Source organism: Accipiter gentilis, chromosome 16 (assembly GCF_929443795.1).
Source record: "Accipiter gentilis chromosome 16, bAccGen1.1, whole genome shotgun sequence".
In the NCBI taxonomy this organism is placed as follows: Eukaryota; Metazoa; Chordata; class Aves; order Accipitriformes; family Accipitridae; genus Astur; species Astur gentilis.
Window position 1 is genome coordinate 1,416,933 of NC_064895.1, and position 17,647 is coordinate 1,434,579.

General features: G+C 61.7%; 1 protein-coding gene across 1 annotated transcript; it reads right to left on the minus strand.

The window, feature by feature from the left end:
* Positions 1-953: 953 nt before the first annotated feature.
* On the minus strand, positions 954-16,307 carry RAPGEF3 (Rap guanine nucleotide exchange factor 3). The gene is made up of 27 exons (XM_049819021.1): positions 15,891-16,307; positions 10,636-10,689; positions 10,211-10,317; positions 9,915-10,036; positions 9,581-9,755; positions 9,232-9,316; positions 8,940-9,000; positions 8,610-8,686; positions 8,350-8,496; positions 8,061-8,170; positions 7,720-7,808; positions 7,027-7,105; positions 6,618-6,768; positions 6,441-6,523; positions 6,025-6,064; positions 5,802-5,883; positions 5,580-5,726; positions 5,355-5,452; positions 5,020-5,145; positions 4,753-4,934; positions 4,578-4,668; positions 4,104-4,154; positions 3,825-3,912; positions 3,611-3,675; positions 3,314-3,368; positions 3,152-3,223; positions 954-2,349 (listed from the first exon to the last, which is right to left on the minus strand). The coding sequence occupies exons 1-27, from the start codon at positions 16,200-16,202 to the stop codon at positions 2,231-2,233; spliced, it is 2,868 nt and encodes a 955-aa protein (XP_049674978.1). The 5' UTR covers positions 16,203-16,307; the 3' UTR covers positions 954-2,230.
* Between the last annotated feature and the right edge of the window lie 1,340 nt (positions 16,308-17,647).

A 17,647-nucleotide genomic window follows, 5' to 3' on the forward strand; every position in this document is an offset into this window, starting at 1 on the left:
TGGCTTTACCTTGTTCAAGGAGGCAGGCATCCAGCCTCTTATTTTTTCACGGTCTGGTGTTTCTATGAGCAGGGCTGCCTGACACTGAGCTTCATCCCTATCCCTTCCTGCCATCCTCCTCTCTGCACCCCCCCTTGACTCGTTGCCCTTTTCCAAAATATCTCTCCAGGTTTTCCCTCACCCTCCAGGACATCACAGGGCTTCTGCAGCTCCATGGGAATTGCTGGTGAGGCTGGACCTTCGTGCTCGTGCTCCTAGGGAAAACACAGCTTGTGGAGGATACAGGCTTGTGGGTTGTGGACGTGCATGGACCGCGGTGAGCTCCCTAACGGGGTGCTCTTCACAGCCTGCACTGGAAAAACCAGACAAGGGTCAACTTTTCCATTCAACTGGAGATTTCTCCAGCCAAGCTAGCTGACCGGGCCAGCATTCCGCCTGCAGCCGAGGAAGGGAAAGCCCCAAGACACATCCATTGACCCAGCCAGCCAACCTGCAGACTGAAAGTAATCTGCAGGCCCAGAAACACCCAGAAAATGTGCAACTCTGGTTTAACCCTTCCTTCCCCATGTACGAGCTCTTTCATTTCAAGGCTCCTTTGGTCCTTCGAGGCAAACATCCTGGGAAAGGTGACTGCAGGTAGTCTGGGCTGCTGGGTCCAGATGCCAAGGAATCGCCATCGCCTCTCTGCTTTGCCCTGGCTTGCCTGGACACACATGCTGCTGGGACCGTGCATGGGGCTAGAGTTAGAAACCTGGGAGATGCCAGGTATCAAAACATGGTCCCCACCAAGCACGGCCACCCACTGCCTTGCAGGGAACCACAAAGCCAGGCTTTGCGCTGCGGGGCAACTGGCGGTCCTGGGATGGACGTGGTGCTGGGAGCTGCAAGGAACCCACATCCCATCTCTTAGCTGGCTGCACAGCTTGAAACATTATTTAGGTATGATGGGGACTTTTATTTTAAGCAACCCATTCATCTGCATGGCGAGACTGAAAAGAGCAATTAACGCAGCAGCGCTCTGGCCCCTCGTAGCCCAGCCGTACTTGGGGCAAGGCTGGGGGGCCTTTGGCTTGTGGCTCCATGCTGTGGCTCTGTAGTGTCCCAGCTGGGGCACGGACCTGCCGGGGGCTCCGAGCCTCCCCCACACTGGTACCCTCCAAACGTGGGAGCTTTTAGGGGCTGCGATCTCCCCTGCACCCCGTAGCTTCATCCAGGCCCGCTCAGAGCGTTGGGAAGGTCATTGCTAAAACTGTTCTGTGTGCATACAGAGATGCTCTGGGTGGAGGGATGGGGCTCCTCACCCCTGGGGTCTGTCAGCCCTGCCTTCTTCAAAGACATCGCCCCCAAACCCCTGCTCGCAGCCCAGCAGTAACTGGGCGTGGGTTGGGAACCGCCAGAGCAGATCACCATCTCCACCACGAGGCCACCACAGCTTCCTTCCATGAGGGGTGCTGTCCTGCTTCCGCGTCATGGCTGTACGTGGCTAGTCCTGCCCCCATCCATGTGGGGAAACTGAGGCACGGAGAAGGTTATGATTAGCCCAAGGTTTGGCAGCATGGGCTGGTTTAAGTCCCAACAGTCCTGGGGAAGATCAAGATACCTCCCCTGTGGCTGCTGGGGTCACGCAGCATCCAGAGGCCAGGACAGGGGACACAGCCAGCACGTCCCATGGGACACACAGGACAGAGGGAAGGGCAGGTCCCCTCTGGGGCTGCCTGCAGGATCCGTGGGGCATGAGCCAGACCCTGAGCTCAGCCTGGGTGTCTGCACCCCGTTGGAGACAGACGTGGCGTTCCCTGCTCATAGGGATGCTCTGGCTTGCGTCCCTCCAGGAGGAAGGGGCATCTTCCAGCCTGGCACCTCCAGGGTGGGCAGCATCAGGGGCCAGCCAGGGCTCCTTCCTCCCCCCGGGGCCAGTGCAGGGAGTGAATCCAGGCTGCTGCATGGAGAAGAAAAGGGAGTGCAGCCTTGCATAGAAAAATACCTCTATTGCTCACTCTGCTGTCCATGGCCCTCGCCTGCCCGCAGCCGACATGGGCTGCCGGCTGCCTTGCGGTGCCAGACCTGGTGCCCGCAGCCGGTGGCACGGCCGAGCAGAAGCTGCTCTTGGCCGGCTCCAACACAGCCCTGTGACCAGTGCTACTGGGAGAAGAGCCACGGGGCTGCCCCTGCCACCGGCAGACAGGCTGCCGCATCCCTCCTCCGGTCCCCCTCCGGCCATCCATCCCGGTCAGGACTCCAGGTCGTGGGAAAGCCGCAGCAGCTCCTTCTGGCTGTCGATGGCTTTCAGGTGCTGCAGGTACGCCCAGGTGGAGACGGGGCTTCGCACGCTCAGGGACTGCTCCGAGCCTGCCAGGGAGAGCTGAGATCAGGGCTGGGCTCCTGCCTCCAGCTGGGCTCACCGATCCCCCTCCATCACCTCCGGCTCAACTTGCCAACCCTCTCCATCACCGCTGGCTCATTTCATGGATCCCCCTTCACTGCCTCTTGCTTGACGCACTGATCTGCTTCCACTGCTGCTGGCTTGGCTCAATCCCCTCCATCACCTCTAGCTCAGCCCATCGAACCTCTGTATGACCTCCAGCTTGGAGGATGCCTCTTTATCGCCTCTTGCTCAGCTCATGGATCCCCTCCATCACCTCTCCCCTGGCTCACAAATTCTCATTCCATCCCACCTCTGTTGGCTGATGGATCCCCTCCATCCCTTCTCCCTCAGCTCACAGATCCCTTCCATCACCTCCAGGAACCCACTGGAGCTGAAGGAGCAGGAGCAAGCAGGGACAGACTTGCTCCCTAACAGCTAGAGTGCTTCAGACATGCTGGAAGCACTCCGTGACTCTCTTCAGGACGAGGAGTTGCTGACTGGTGCCTCCAGGCAGCAGCATGCGACCCACGGGCTTGCACCACTCAGCAGAGGGAGCTCAGCCTCCATCCCTGGGTACTCCGAGGCATCGACAGCATCTGGACCAGTTTTCACCCGCTGTAGCCAGGCTGATGCCCTCGGGATGTCCCCACAGGACCCCCCCCCCATCCCCACAAGGATGGTGGGTGCACGGTCCCCTGGGCTGGCCTCATCCAGCCCCACGTAGCCCCGAGGGGTGGGGGTCTCCCAGCACAGGATTGGGGACAGATGGGCAAACCCCAGACATACATGTGGAGATCCTGACGGCCTTGGGGTCCTCTGGCCGGTGCGGGGAGCGATTTCGCAGCGGCGAGAGCGGAGCTGGGTGCAGACAGAGAGCAGAAGCTCAGCCCCATCCCAAAGGAACGCTGGTGCCCAGCCCCATCCTTGCCCCTACCCGGGAACACTCACCATGTGCGTGGCCCCGGCAGCGCTGCAGGACACGCACGGTCTTTGCCATCATGTGCTGTGGGCAATGCACAAAGGTCACTTGCTGTCACCTGGCCCCACTTTGCTCCCAGGCTGGTAAAACACAGTCCCCTCTGGCTTCAGCGGCAGCTGCGGCTGCCCCGTGCCCCCCAGGGATCCTGGCTGCCGGGGGGTCTGCGCTAATGCCGCGGGGATGCTCCGGATCTGCATCCCAGGGGATGGGGGGACAGCAGGTCCCCTAAAGTGGGGGTCCGTGGGGAGCCAACCCGCCCCACTCACCATCTTCTCAAAGTTGATGAGGTTCTCGGCCAGCGTGCGATTGCCCTCGTGGATGAACGTCATGTCTGGCGAGGGGGATTTAGGGATCAGATTTGGCTTCCTGCTCCCCGGGGAGGGCTGGATGTATCCAAAGGGGTCCCCGCCACCCCAGCCCAACCCATTCCCACCGGCACCCCCAGCAAAGGCCCACCAGCTTCCAAGCTGAGGTACCCACCTTTGAGGAGAAGGGGCACGAAGGGGATGATGGGGGGGCTCAGCTTGGCGACGGCCAGGCGATAGACCCTGTGGTTCCACGACGGGTCCTGGGGATGGAGCGGGACCTCAGCGTGGGGCAGGCAGGGGACACAGCCCTGGCTGCTGCCTGCCACGGGTGCAGGGGAAAAAAGTGGGGGGCCAGCACTTCCACGGCACCCCTGTGACTTTGCAACTTTTGGGAAGCAGGGGCAAACCCTACTGGGAAGAGGGATATGGGGAGGGAAGGGGCTGCGCTCACCAGCATCCGCTCCAGCGCCGAATGCAGCTTTCGAATCTTGTGGGGCAACCTCTGCGCAGAAAGAGGGTCACCGGCACCGGCACCCCGGCTTTCCCACCCCCAGAGACCGCCCCCCAGTTCTCCCAGAACCTTCTGCTTTCCACCCGCCTCATTCCACCTCTGTGGGCTCTGCAACACCGCCTGCTCCGGGTACCCGTGAGCAACATGTTCGGAGCCTGTTGCCATTCCAGTATGGGGTATTTTGGCCCCTGGCTGGGTCTAACCAGACCCAGGAGCTGATCCTGGCCCCCTGCCTGGTGGGAAATGCGCTCCCTGCCCTTACCAGCTCCCTTGCTCAGAGCTTATGGGTGCAGGCTCTGCCTGGACCCCAGCACCTGGGCCACCCTCGCCCGCTGCCCAAGCCAGGGGACCCCAATCCATCACTGCAGACCTCGGGGGACCTCGCAGGGCTGGCAGCAGCCCAAAGGCGGTTACCTCCCAGGTCTTGGCCAGGCGGCTGACGGCCGTGTTGCTCACACCAAACATCACCGCGAAGAAGGAATTCAGGTTCTTCTGCTCCTTGAGGCTGCAGGTTGGGACAGAGTCAGGCAAGAAGGTCACCACCAGCTCCATCCTCGCAGGACCGGGATGCAGGCGGTGAGGCACTCACTGTGCAGCCAGCTTGATGAACTTGCGCAGGAGCTGGGCTCGTCTGCCCACCTCGGGGCAGAGGCAAAGCTCCGTGGCCACCCAGTACTGCAGCTCGTTGAAGCGCCGCATGACCCGCTCCAGGTTGGCCGTGGTCACGTCGTGAAACTTTTGCGGTCCGACAATATAGTGGATCATTTCCACCTGCGAAGCCCAAGGCAGCAGCTGAGGGGTATCCCGAAAGCCACCCCGGAGGTGTCTCCCGCTGCAGTCTGGGCGCTGGCCCTACCTGGTGGATGCTCTTGAAGAGGTTCCAGTCATAGTCGGTGAGGTGGCTGGCCAGGTCCTTGGAGCTGATGAGGTCCAGGGTCTCTGAGGAGCCGACATGGGGTCCCAGCTGCTCGGGGTGGGGGGTCTGTGTGCAGGAGAGGATGCCTGACCCCTCCTGCCATTAGCCACAGCAGCAGGGAGGGAAACGCCAGCCCCTTCCCCGGAGGGGAGAGGAGCAGGGAGGGATGGACACCCCTAACCCTGAGCTGCTATGGAAGCACTGCAGCCCCAAACCCCGCTCAGGGGGCCAGCCTGGTCCTGCCCATCCTGAGGACCCCCCCACCCGGTGCTCACCAGGCTGCCCAGCTCCTCCACGCTGACGGCGAAAAGCCTCTCATTGAGCCCCAGCGCTGTGAACACCCCCACGGCATCCAGCTGCAGCCCCACTTTATCTGCGGGAGAGAGGACGGTCGGTGCCGGGATGGAGAAGGGGCCAGATCCTGGCTGGGCACGGGGCAACTGTCACCATGGCGCAGTGGCAGCCCATGCGTGGTGGCATCCCTGGGAGAGCCCGCTCACCTCCGGCCGAATTCACCTTCACCAGGATGTGCTCCCCATCCCGGCCGAGCCGGGGGGCGAGGGACCGCAAGACGTCCCGCACCGAGGCGTTGACGGGCAGCACCGTGATCAGGCACGAATGGTCCGGTCTGTAGATCTCGTAGGGCACTACGGTGCGGGGGGAGAAGGTTTTAGTGTCCCAGCTGCCGGGGAGGGGACAGTCCCCACCGTGAGCGGCCGTACCTTTGTCCTGGGCTCTTAAGGCACAGCTGCTGTTCAGAACTGCCTCCTCCTGGCTTGTGAGCCAGTTCCCCGAGCTCCGAGCCTGTGGCCAAGGTGGAAGAGAGCAGGGAGGATGCCTCCCTACCAGCCACCCCTCCTGCCGGGGGTCCCCAGAGGGCAGGGGTGACCCATCTTTCCACTACCCGCCCCCCCAACCCTGGCACCCCCCTAGGGCCACCCCTACCTTGGGCTGGGGAGAAATGCTGCCGTCTCCATTCTCCAGCCTGCAGAGAGAGGAGCAAGGTGGTGTTAGAACCCCGCAGCCCACATCTGCGCTGGAGACAGAACCGGGTCCTGCAGCCCCCAAGCCCCCCCGAGCATCCCTGCCCCACAGGGGAGTCCTGGCGGTGTTTGACACCCTCCCTATGGCTGGGAAAATCCCATGCTGGGGACAAGGTGGCCTGAGAGCTGCTGGCATCCCCCCGGTCTTGGCAATCATTGTTTTGTTGGCTGAAAGCTCAGCACCATGAAAAGTACAAACTCCCCCCTCCAGCTACAAGGGGTTCAGGACCCAGGGACATGGGCATCAGCAGTGGCATGGGGGGACAGAGCCGGGCTCTGTTTCGGATGGGGACGTCCCTCCTTCCCTGGGGGACTCACGCTCGGGGCCGCCGGCGGTCCTGTGCTTGCTCCTGGACCAGCCCACCCAGGCGAGGGTCCCGGCTCGCCAGGTCCGCGAGGTTCTGTGGGAGGAAGATGCCCAGCGGTCAGAATGGGGTGGTCACAGCCAGATCCCCCTGGGGACATTCCCCTCCCTCTCCGCCCCACTCCTGGTACCTGCAGCAGAGCCGTGGTGCTGCGGTCGCCCTGCAGCAGCCGCCCGTAGAGCAGCACCCACTGGCTCACCAGCCTCAGGATCTTCCGCCGCTTGTGCAGGGAGTAGGTGGCCTTCTCCTGCTCCGAGCCCTCCAGCGGCTCCGCACGGAAACTGGGACCAGTCAAGGGCACCAACAACGGTTGGTGGGGAGCAGGTGGGGACCCCCGTACGTGTGCTGCCAGGATAGGATGGGAGGTAGGGGTATGCCCTGTGCCTAAGAGCCTGGGGGATTTGGGGGTCCCCTGGCCAACCCCTGAGGTCCCACCAGGGTGACAGGGACCAAACTGAACGTTCTGGTCCCTGGCAGGGGGGGATGCATCACGTAGGATGGAGCCCGGTCCCCCCCCAAATCCAGCCGCAGAAGGATATTGGTGCAGCAGAGCTCTGCAGAGCTGCGAGGTCGGCATGAACACGGTGTAAGTCAGCAGGAAATCCCCCAGCAGTGTATCTGCAAGAGATCAGGCCACCATCATTCACCCTTCGTGGTGTCCGGCAGGTTGGGGACAGCCAGGATCACAGCCAGGCAGTGTGGCTGACCGGGAAAGGGTCACCCATGCCCTGCGTGGGGTTGCCCTGTGGTGTCCCCCACCACGGTGACCATGCTCATTGCAGGTAATTTTTTGCTCCTAAACACCATGGAGAGGGCTGGTGAGGTTGCAGGCTTTGGAGGATGAAAGAAAATTAAATCGCTTTTAGTGCAGCCCTCACAGTGAGTTAACTCCAACGCAGCCGGTGATGAGGGCAGCACGACAGCTCTGATTTTTTACCCACTGGGGACATCTCCTGGTTCCCATCTCACCCGGTTTTGCTCCTCTCCAAAGGCAGAGGGAGATGGCGGGATGTGGGAGAGGAGATGCTCTCAGCCCTGGAGCTGCCTCCCTCTCCCAGTCCCAATGGGGGATTTTAGGATGAGAGGAGAAGCTTTTTGGGGTTGAACACTGGGATTAGGGCAGCCCCACTCGGTGCTGGTCCCTCCTCTGGCACCTTGTCCGCAGCCCCCTGCCCATCTCAGAGTGGCTCTGGGACATGGTCCCCAAAACCGGGAGGAGATTCCCCACCTACCCATGGGGTCATAGAGCGTGGCATCGAGCCTCATGAACTCCAGCAGATGCTCCAGGATTTTCTCCGGCGTCCCAGCCATCACAAAGTACCTGGTGGGCAGAGCACCGGCCACATCAGGGAAGCGGCACCCCAGTTCTGGGCTTGGCCACCATGCCGGGCCACCCAACACAAGTGGTCAGCATGGCCTGGCATCCCTGTTTCCCCTCCAGGGTCGTGGTCCTCCCAGTAGACTCCTCCAAGGGAAGCCAGAAAGCAGCAGAGGAGGCAGGGGGGACAGGCAGCATCGGCTGGCAGCGCTGCCGGCATGGCTGCAAGGAGGGATGGGGACAGGCTGCTGTCACCTGCTGCTCCGTGCCGTGGCTGACTGGCTGCTGCCACCCTGCAGGTTCTTCTGCAGGACGAGCACCACCTTCCCGTGCTCCTTCAGGCGCATGGTGTTGGCCTCCACATCCTAGAGAGAAAAACCGGCCATCAGCCCAGCTCGGATCCATCACAAAACGCCTAGCTGGCTGGTTGCACCCCAAAACCCCATATTGGCATGCAGAAAAGCATCCTCCCCTCCAAACGCCATGGAGAGGGTGCGTGGTGCATCCCAGCTCGGACCCGGCACCGTGTGAGCCCCCTGCTCACCTTGAGGATGTGGTTGAAGTCCTGCTTGTCCACGCGGAGGAAGTGGCAGTTGTCCTCTCGCAGGATGATGGTGGCCGCGCGGGGCGCGTCGTTCACCAGCGCCAGCTGCCCGAAGTCGTCCCCCTCGTGCAGGGTGGCCACCAAACCCTGGGTCAGGGGGAGCAAGGATGGTAAGGGATGGGGTGGGAGCCCCCCCGTCCCTGCTGGGGGACAGTGACATGGGGTGTCTGGAGACCCTCGCTGTGCAGGGACGCACCTACCTTGCCATGGGTGACCACGTTCACCGAGCCCTTCCAGATGATGTACCACGATGTGCCTTTGTCTCCTTGGCTGAACACTGCAGGGGAAATGGCAGCATCCAGCAGTTGAAGAGGGGGAGCCCCAAGCATCCCTCTTCAGCCCCCCCCATCCTGAGCTCCCAGCCCAGGCGAACACAGCGAGTGCTCCGGTCCCCTCCATCCCTAGTCCACGAAGAGACATCAGGAGCATCCACACTGATGGCAAAGGCTTCAGCCATCCTCCCCGGGCTGGGGACCTTTTCCTGGGGGACCGGCCAGCCCTGCACGGCTCGTGGGACACACGATACTCACACACGGTGCCTGCTCTCTGGTGCGACTCGAACATCAGCACAGACGCCAGCTCCCGCTTCACCTGCGGCAAGAGGGTCACCTGCCATTAGGGTCACCCCAGCCCGGAGCTGAGCAAGGAGGGGACACGCATGGGCACGGGGGACAAGGTGGGAAGGGTGCCCAGGGATGCTTCGAGAGGGCCAGGAGAGGATGCCCAGTTGGGAAGCGATGGGATGCAGGAGGATTTGGGGACCAGGAGCAGGTTAGGGAGGACATACACGCTGTGGGGGAAGCAGGGCACAGCCACACTCACCGAGTTGGAGAGATGAGCCACAGCTTTGATGTGGAGGAGCTCCTCAAATATGAGCTCCAGCTCATCCTCTGTGCGCTGGGCAGGCCTGGGAGGGGAGCGGCGGGGGTGAGCAGCCATCTGTACCCCCTCTGCCCACCCTGTCCCAGGGCACAGACACCCCTCTCCAGGCATGGACACCCCTGCCCTGGCTGGGCAGCCTCTTTCTCCACCCCATATGACAGTTGCAGAAGAGATGCTCAGGTGACCCCATCCACAGCAGCCCCTTTGGTGCTCCAGACCCCCATGGAGCGGGGTCAAAATGAGCCCCATGTGTCCCCCCCCGGCCCCTGGGGAGCACCCAGTCACTCACGGCTTGCGCAGGGCCATGGTGAGCAGCGCGTCGGGACCCAGCTGGGCCAGGAAGGCCAGTGCCTCCAGCAGCTCCTCCGCATCCCGAAGCCCAGCGCTGGGCTCAGGGCTCAGCTCCAGCTCGGCAAAACGGTAAAACTGGGTGTCCTTGTCCTGAAAATGCCACTCCTGCTTCACTGCGGGGAGGGGAGAGCGCCATGAGCTCGGCCGTGAACCCACGGGAGACCCACGGGGTACCACGTGCACCCATGGGAGACCCTAGCATCCCCCAGCGCGCCCATCTCGCCTTGCGAGACCCCGCCGCCGCGCAGGGGGCTGCCACCGCCCACCCTCACCGTGTGTCAGGACACCTCCATCCACCAGCACCTGGCAGATGCCGATGGCTTGGCTGCGCGTCTGGACGGCGAGCCCGGCGCTCAGCAGCCAGTCCACCAGCTCTTTCCCGGAGCAGCACTGCCTGCAAGGGGAGAGGGCGTGAGAATCACCCCCGAAACGGAGCCACGGCACCTGGCACCCCGGGTGAACCCCTCCCTGGGATGGGCAGGAGAAGTTCTGCTGTCCTCGGAGGGCTGCCGGGGTCCTCGGCAGCCCGCGGTGCCCCCCAGCGTGGCAGGGGTGCTGGCCGTCCCACCTGTGATGCCGCAGGTGATGCTTGTGGTCCCGGATGAGGCCAGGGCGGGTGCTGGTGAGGTGGATGAAGAGGAGCTTCCCGGCTCGCCAGATCTTCTCCGAGGATGCCTGGGGATGGAAAGGGATTACACGGCTTGCAGGGGAAGCGGGGAGGGAGCGGGTGGCATACCTCGCACGGTCAACTGTGCCCCCAACGCCTTGCCAAGGTGCGATACACCCGCACGCCCACCCCAGCACCCCGGGATCTCCATCACCCACCCCTGGGAATGACTGAGCCCAAGGGATCGAGCAGCCCAGAGCCGAGCCGAGGACTCCGTGGAATGGGGGTGCTCTGGCCCCCCCACCCCTCACAGCCTTCAAGGCATGTTTCTCCACCACCCACCCTCCCCAAACTCATGTCCTTGTGGGTTTTCCCAGCCCACCCACCTGGGTAAGGCTGTGTCCATAGTCCAGGGTGGATTCAGTGTCCAAAAGTGGGGTCTGGAAAACCAAAAAGAAGGGGACTGTTGGCTGGGTGGGCTCTGCCATGCCCCCCCCTCACCCCACACACCCCAGGGGAGCTCCTGCCTCCCCCAAGGCACAGTTCATCCTCAGCTCTTTACCAGGCGAGGAGGCAAGCATCCCTGCATGCTCACCAGCACCCATCTCCTAAAACCACGGCAAAGCGTTTACTCTGCCCCATCCTTGCTGAACACACATGTGTACCGGGGACCGAACCCCCAGCAACCCCCTGCGGTTATGTTTAACTTCAGAAAGGGAAGTGCATTCAAATAAGGGAGCTGGGAGATAAAAGAAGGAAGTGAAAAGTAAAATCTTTGCAAACAGGGATCAGAGACATCGTATTTGAGACATGGAGCTTGCCACTGGAGGAGAAGGACTTCAGAAAGACCTGGGGAAGCTGGCACAGCCTCAGGGGAGGGAGAGATGTCTAAAGCCTGGGGATTTTCCTCCAGCTTTGAAGCTGGGACCAAACAAAGAGGACAGAGAAGATCCCAAACTCCATCAGGTTACAGGAACAACCCAAGAAAGGCTTGGAGAGCTGGAGGATCAGCTTGCAGAGGACACCAAGGACAGGACCCGTGGCCAGCCTGTCCCACGGCAGACGATGGGGAGCAAGAGTTCTTGCAGAGGACGAGGGTGGCAGAGAGTCGAGGAACACATGCCCAAACCCTTCCCTGCAGGCAATGTGTCCGGGGACTGGTCTCAAATAACAGCACAGCCAGAAAAACTTATGCAATTAATCCTGAAAAATCAGCTGTAATAAACCATCGGGACGTGAGGTCCCTGGTGCCCAGAGGAGCACGGCAGCGAAAGAGCCGAATTGCTATGGGTGATGTGTAACCTCGTGCTTCCCTTGGTACTGAAAGGCTGGTGAATATGAAGCTGTTTTTCCAAAGGATTTTAGGGGAGATCCTGGAAACAATGGATCAGCAAGGCGAAAAGTCACTGGGCACATGTTGGGTATGGGGAAACAGCAGCGGGTAAAATTCAATAGGGACATGCCTAAAATAAAGCGTATTAGAAGAAAACAAGCCCAAATTTCCCTCGCTTGTGGTCAGAGGCTCTGAGCTCAAGCAGGAGCCTGTGGCGGCGACTGAAAATGTGAACTCAGGCCTCGACAGATGTAAAAAAATGCAAATAGTGGGATGGGTGTCAGTAGGAAAAGAGCAAAATAGGAAACCTCACTGATCCACAGTACAGCTGGTTCACCGGCAATTCAGTATTCCCTTAGCCTAAAGTACAAACCCGGTCCCTTTGGGGATGGAAAACCCCCCTCACCCACCAAGTTTTTGCTCTATTTAACTTAAATCCGCACGTGGTGAGTTGATCCAATGCTGTTTTCTAAGCTGGCTCCTCTTTAATGCCTTCACTGTTTACTGATCCTAAAATAGCATCCCCCTTTTTGGCTCGGGGAGTCCCTCCCGGAGCGATCCGTCATCAGAGCATCAGGAATAGCTGGGGACCGTCTCCATCAGCAGCACACGCTGCGGTCTGAGCCGCGGCCCCGCAGCGGGTCCCCGCTCTCCGGGATGGACCGGCTGCCGACAACCACGGCACAACCCGGCATCAGGTTCAGCTCCGCCAGGAGCGATGCCGATCCCTTCTGGGCTACGCTTGAGTCCTCACCTTCTCCACGACCACTCATTCCTTTGGATATTCCCCATCAGCAGGTGCTTTTTAGTCCTTGTGTTCATTTTTTCTCCCAGGTTTTTTTCCCCTGCAGAGGGGTTGCTCCAAGGAAAAGCGGAGCAACGAAGGGATGAGCCATTACCCACCCCAGCTGCAGCCCTAATCCCGGTGCAAAGCCGGCCGCGCTCCCATCCAGGTGCTGCCCAGAGGGATGAGGGCTTCCGCATGGCCATGGCCCTGAATAAACAACCTTTCATCTCGGCTTCTCTGCTGCATAAATCATGGGCTGGGGGAAGCTGAGAGCACCCGTCAGACCTGTTCTCCACGCGCTGCCCTGGCCGAGGCAGTTAATGCACTTTGAGCATTAACCCTGAGACAGGGTGAGGGCCATCCTTCCTTGGGGTGTCTTCACCTGCACGGAGGTCATCTGGAGGGGAAGTTTTTGTGGTCCCCCCTGTTTATTTCTGGCTGTAAGGGGTCTGCAGCACTCCGGGCTGGCCGTGGAGGTGGCGGGCACTCGAAACACGGCGTCTTCTGGGCCGGATCCTCCTCAGATCTGCTGGCTCTGGGCTGGCTGGGAAGGTTTGAGCAACCCCAGCAAGAGGAACGGTCCGGATGAAAGCCTCAATTAAGGAAGCCAAGGGGAGGAGTAATTAGCTGCAGAAACCTTCCTTGCAAATGAATTCAAGGACAAACCCACCCACCAGGAGCTGAGGGGAAACCAAAGAGCCCTGGCACCTCCTGGCCCAGGCAGGAGGGTGATGGAGGTGGACACCCGGTGGGTGCTCAGGTGGGTGCTCTGCCCTGCGCTGCCTGCTTGCCCGTCCCAAACCCTGCCTGCTTACACCCTGCCCGGTTCAGGCTGCTCCCTCATTTCCTCCAGCCCTTTCCATACCCCCAGGGCTTCCCCATCCTCCTCTGGCCAGCCCAGATGGCTCGAGCAAACCAACCTGCCCCCAGCAGTTTGCAACTGGCGCAGGAGAGATTTGGGGAGCGGATGGAAAACAAGCGGTTCGGTGAACGCAGCAGGTCCCTGGGGACGCTCCCGACCCGGCCGTGCTGCCGCTGAGGCTGGGACACCGTGACTTACTCATTCTGCAAACTTTCCTGAGCCTCGTGACCGCCCTGTGGAACAGGAAACGCACCGGCAATTGCAGAGCAAATGTTTGCAAATAGGAGCCAGGCTGTGGCCAGAGCGTGGAGCTACCTCCCGTGGGACTTGGAGGTCCATGTCACCCCCTTGGGTGCAAGCAAAATCTGCTCCAGTCCCCAAAGAGCCTTTTCTGTCATCCTGTAAGTGAGGTCTGTCCTTGAGGCAGGGAGCCAGGACATGCCATGGTCCTGCTCCAAGCTGCGCTCACAAGGACACTGAAGGAGACTGAGAAAAACCCTGCCTAAGGATGAGTGCTTGGAGCGATTTCTCCCTCCTGGGGTTTTCTTATTGCCAGACCAGGTCTGAACCACATGCAAAAATCTCATGGCTGGCCCCCAAAACCCCTTCCTGAAGCATCCTTGCTCCCCAGCTCCTGGGTCCAGACCCACAGGATGCCCTCCCCACCCTCACCCATTGCCTAATTGTCACAGCAACACGGCTGCCATCTCCAAACAGCTTCCTAAGGAGTTGCCTCTTTCCATCTTCCTGCTTATGGGACATGTGGCTGCTGAGATCCTGCCTGTCTCCAGAAATCCGGCAGCGGCGGGCGGCCGTCCAAGGTCGGCAGCGACCGTTCCGCGCTCACGCGCCGCTTTTGTTTGGAATCCCAAGGAAAACAACAGGAGTTATTTCAGGCTTTACGGCTCCGGAGAAAGTCCTCGCCCATCCGCAGCCTCAAAAGACACGGCAGCCAGCCAGGGGCTTGCTGTCCCCCCGGGAGCCTCGTCGGGGAGGGGGGCTTGGGGGACCCACTCCGTCCCTTCCATCCTCTCTAGGGACGCAGTGACAGCCGGCACGATGGCACTTGTACCCTGGGAAGGGTGAAGGATGGAGCTGCTTGGGGACACCGGGCTGCGATATCCCGCTGATGCCAGCGAACGGGAGCCTGGGCTGGAGCCTCGTAGCAAGGAGCAGAGCTGGAAGGGATTTGCTGGCACTGGGATCAGGCAAACAGGTCCCCAGGAGGGATGAGACGGAGCCAGGATGCGAGGAGGAGCTTCCAGGAGCCGTACGCTTGCAGCGATGGGGACAAGGGACAATATTGCTGCTCCAAGGCACAGCCAGACGGTTCCTTGCCATTCACCTCTCCCATACCTGCCCTGAGGAATGGGTGCGCTGGGAGTACCTGCAAAAAGTGGGGAAAACACCCCCTTTCCCTGCAAAGATCACATCTACTCCCCTCAAATGGCCCGTGGTTGTCCCCATACACAGGGGAGCTACCTGGGGAGGGGACACTCCTGCCACACTGCACGTGCCACTGCGCTGCCAGATTTTTTCAGATTTATCCTAGTCTGGCAGTTTAGCACAGTAATGCTCCAGCCTGCTGCTCTCCCAAGTTCCCTGGCTTTTTGCCACTTAAAAAACCCTCCCAAAAATTAAGTTCCTAAGAGTACTGGGGAGAAAAAAATCAGGAAAAAGGGGAAAAGAGAGGAAAGCTTTCTTATCTGTGAAGGAGCTTGCATGCTGCATAGAAATGCTGAAAGGGGGGGGTTGTTGCCTTTAAGTAATTTCACTTTTTTTTCCTTAAAAATGTTTGTTTCGGCTCAAGCAGTGTGGGAAGGGGAAAGTCACAAAGCTCAGCTGGGGCAGGTGAACAGGTTCCAGGGTCATCTCCCAGCCCAAATGGGACAGAGAAGAGACCCAGAGCGGGGACCGGGTGCCTTTTGCACCCCAGGGACCCCCAAGAGACCAGCAGCTCCTGGCCAGGGGACAGCACGGACCCAGGGAGGGAGGACGTGATGCCGAGCATCGTCCCGCTGCCAAGCGATAAGTTTCTCCTGTCGAAACACCGTGACCTGGCAGGGAGGGAACGTTTTGAACCCCGTGTGTTGCAGGGCCGCAGGGAAGATCTTTCCCGTTCACACGCTCGGGGTTGGGGTGCGCTGCCCGGCCGCCGTGTGCCGGAGCACAATAACACCGGGCTCATTTCATGCCTGGTTGCCAGTTCTGCCTAGAGAAGGGGTTAGGGCAGGCGGCTGCAAAAATATGCTCCCTGCACGCCTCGCCTCGCTCCCTGCACGCTTCGCCTCGCAGGCAGCAAACACGAGGGGGGAGCAGGGCTCGGGTCACAGATCACAACCCGCTGCCAGGCCAGCTGGGAAAGCAGGGAAGGGCCCAGCCCTGCCCTGCAAAGTCCTGCTTAGGAAACGGGGCTGGGAGGCAGCGATAAACCCGGGGGACCCCGCTTGGCCCTTGCAGGGGCTTCCCGACCCCCCAGCCCAGCCGTCCCCCGAAACCCTGCGGCCGGCTAAGCGCGGATCCCCGGTGCGAGGAGGGATGCTGAGAGGGGTGGAGGGGACAGCTGGCTGTAAAGGGGGTTCCTCGGTTTGGGGACCGTCCCCTGGGGGGTCTCGGGGTTGGGGGGGTTCCGTCGCCCTCCCACCCGACCCTCACTCACCCAGCGGATGCCTTGGATGCGGGGCAGGCTGCTCCCCTCGCCCTCCAGCCGGATCTCGTAGCTTGAGCTCCGGAATAAGTGCATCTTCTTGAGGAGCACCGAAAGCCGGTTACCGTCAGTCCCGGGTCCCCCGGGGGGCGGCGGTGACGAAGACGGGGGGAGACGAGAGGACGAAGGCGGAGGGGGACGAACGGCACCGATCCCCGACTCCAGCCCGGTTCGTCGCGTTCTTTGCCGGCTCCGGGCTACCGGCACCGATCGCGGGCCCCTCCTCGCCGCCTCCCCGCCCGCTCCGGTTCCGCGCACCTTCATGCGGCGGCGGGGGCGGTGGGGGGGGGAGGCGAAGCCATCGCGGCCGCAGCCCGGTGCTGCTCCGGCTGCGGCGGAGGCTCCGCGGGGGCCGTTCGGGACGGGACGGGACGGGACGGGACGGGCTCGGTGCCGCCGCCGCCGCCGCCGCCGGGCTGGGCCAGCCCCGCCCCCGAGCGGGCTGGGACCGGCAACGGGGCCGGGGCACAGGGCGCACCCCGCCCGAAACCCCTCCCCGGGGTCCCACGGTCCGACATCCCACACCCCACACCACCCCCGGCCTCCGGGTCGGGCCCCTCTGTCCTTTTGGGGACACCCACACCCTGTGGATCGGGCCCCTCTGTACTTTTGGGGACACCCCGTCTCCGGATCGGGCCCCTCTGTCCTTTTGGGGACACCCCCACCCTGTGGATCGGGACCCTCTGTCCTTTTGGGGACACCCTGTCTCCGGATCGGGCCCCTCTGTCCTTTTGGAGACACCCCCACCCTGTGGATCGGGACCCTCTGTCCTTTTGGGAACACCCCGTCTCCGGATCGGGACCCTCTGTCCTTTTGGGGACACCCCCACCCTGTGGATCGGGCCCCTCTGTACTTTTGGGGACACCCTGTCTCCGGATCGGGCCCCTCTGTCCTTTTGGAGACACCCCCACCCTGTGGATCAGGACCCTCTGTCCTTTTGGGGACACCCCGTCTCCGGATCGGGCCCCTCTGTCCTTTTGGGGACACCCCCACCCTGTGGATCGGGCCCCTCTGTACTTTTGGGGACACCCTGTCTCCGGATCGGGCCCCTCTGTCCTTTTGGGGACACCCCCACCCTGTGGATCGGGACCCTCTGTCCTTTTGGGGACACCCCGTCTCCGGATCGGGACCCTCTGTCCTTTTGGGGACACCCCCACCCTGTGGATCAGGACCCTCTGTCCTTTTGGGGACACCCCGTCTCCGGATCGGGACCCTCTGTCCTTTTGGGGACACCCCGTCTCCGGATCGGGACCCTCTGTCCTTTTGGGGACACCCTGTCTCCGGATCGGGACCCTCTGTCCTTTTGGAGACACCCCCACCCTGTGGATCGGGCCCCTCTGTCCTTTTGGAGACACCCCCACCCTGTGGATCGGGACCCTCTGTCCTTTTGGGAACACCCCGTCTCCGGATCGGGACCCTCTGTCCTTTTGGAGACACCCCCAGCCTGTGGATCGGGACCCTCTGTCCTTTTGGGAACACCCCGTCTCCGGATCGGGACCCTCTGTCCTTTTGGGGACACCCCCACCCTGTGGATCGGGCCCCTCTGTCCTTTTGGGGACACCCTGTCTCCGGATCGGGCCCCTCTGTCCTTTTGGAGACACCCCCACCCTGTGGATCGGGACCCTATGTCCTTTTGGGGACACCCTGTCTCTGGATCGGGATCTTCTGTCCTTTTGGGGACACCACCCCCCACCCCCCCACCCTGTGGA

Coding starts and splice junctions, on each gene's coding strand:
- RAPGEF3 (XM_049819021.1), bottom strand. CDS start 16,202: ATGAAGGTGCGCGGAACCGGAGCGGGCGGGGAGGCGGCGAGGAGGGGC. Junction 9,317..9,580: donor ACCATGGCCCTGCGCAAGCC/GTGAGTGACTGG, acceptor CTCCCCTCCCAG/GCCTGCCCAGCGCACAGAGG. Junction 7,809..8,060: donor GCCACGGCACGGAGCAGCAG/GTGACAGCAGCC, acceptor TCTGCCCACCAG/GTACTTTGTGATGGCTGGGA.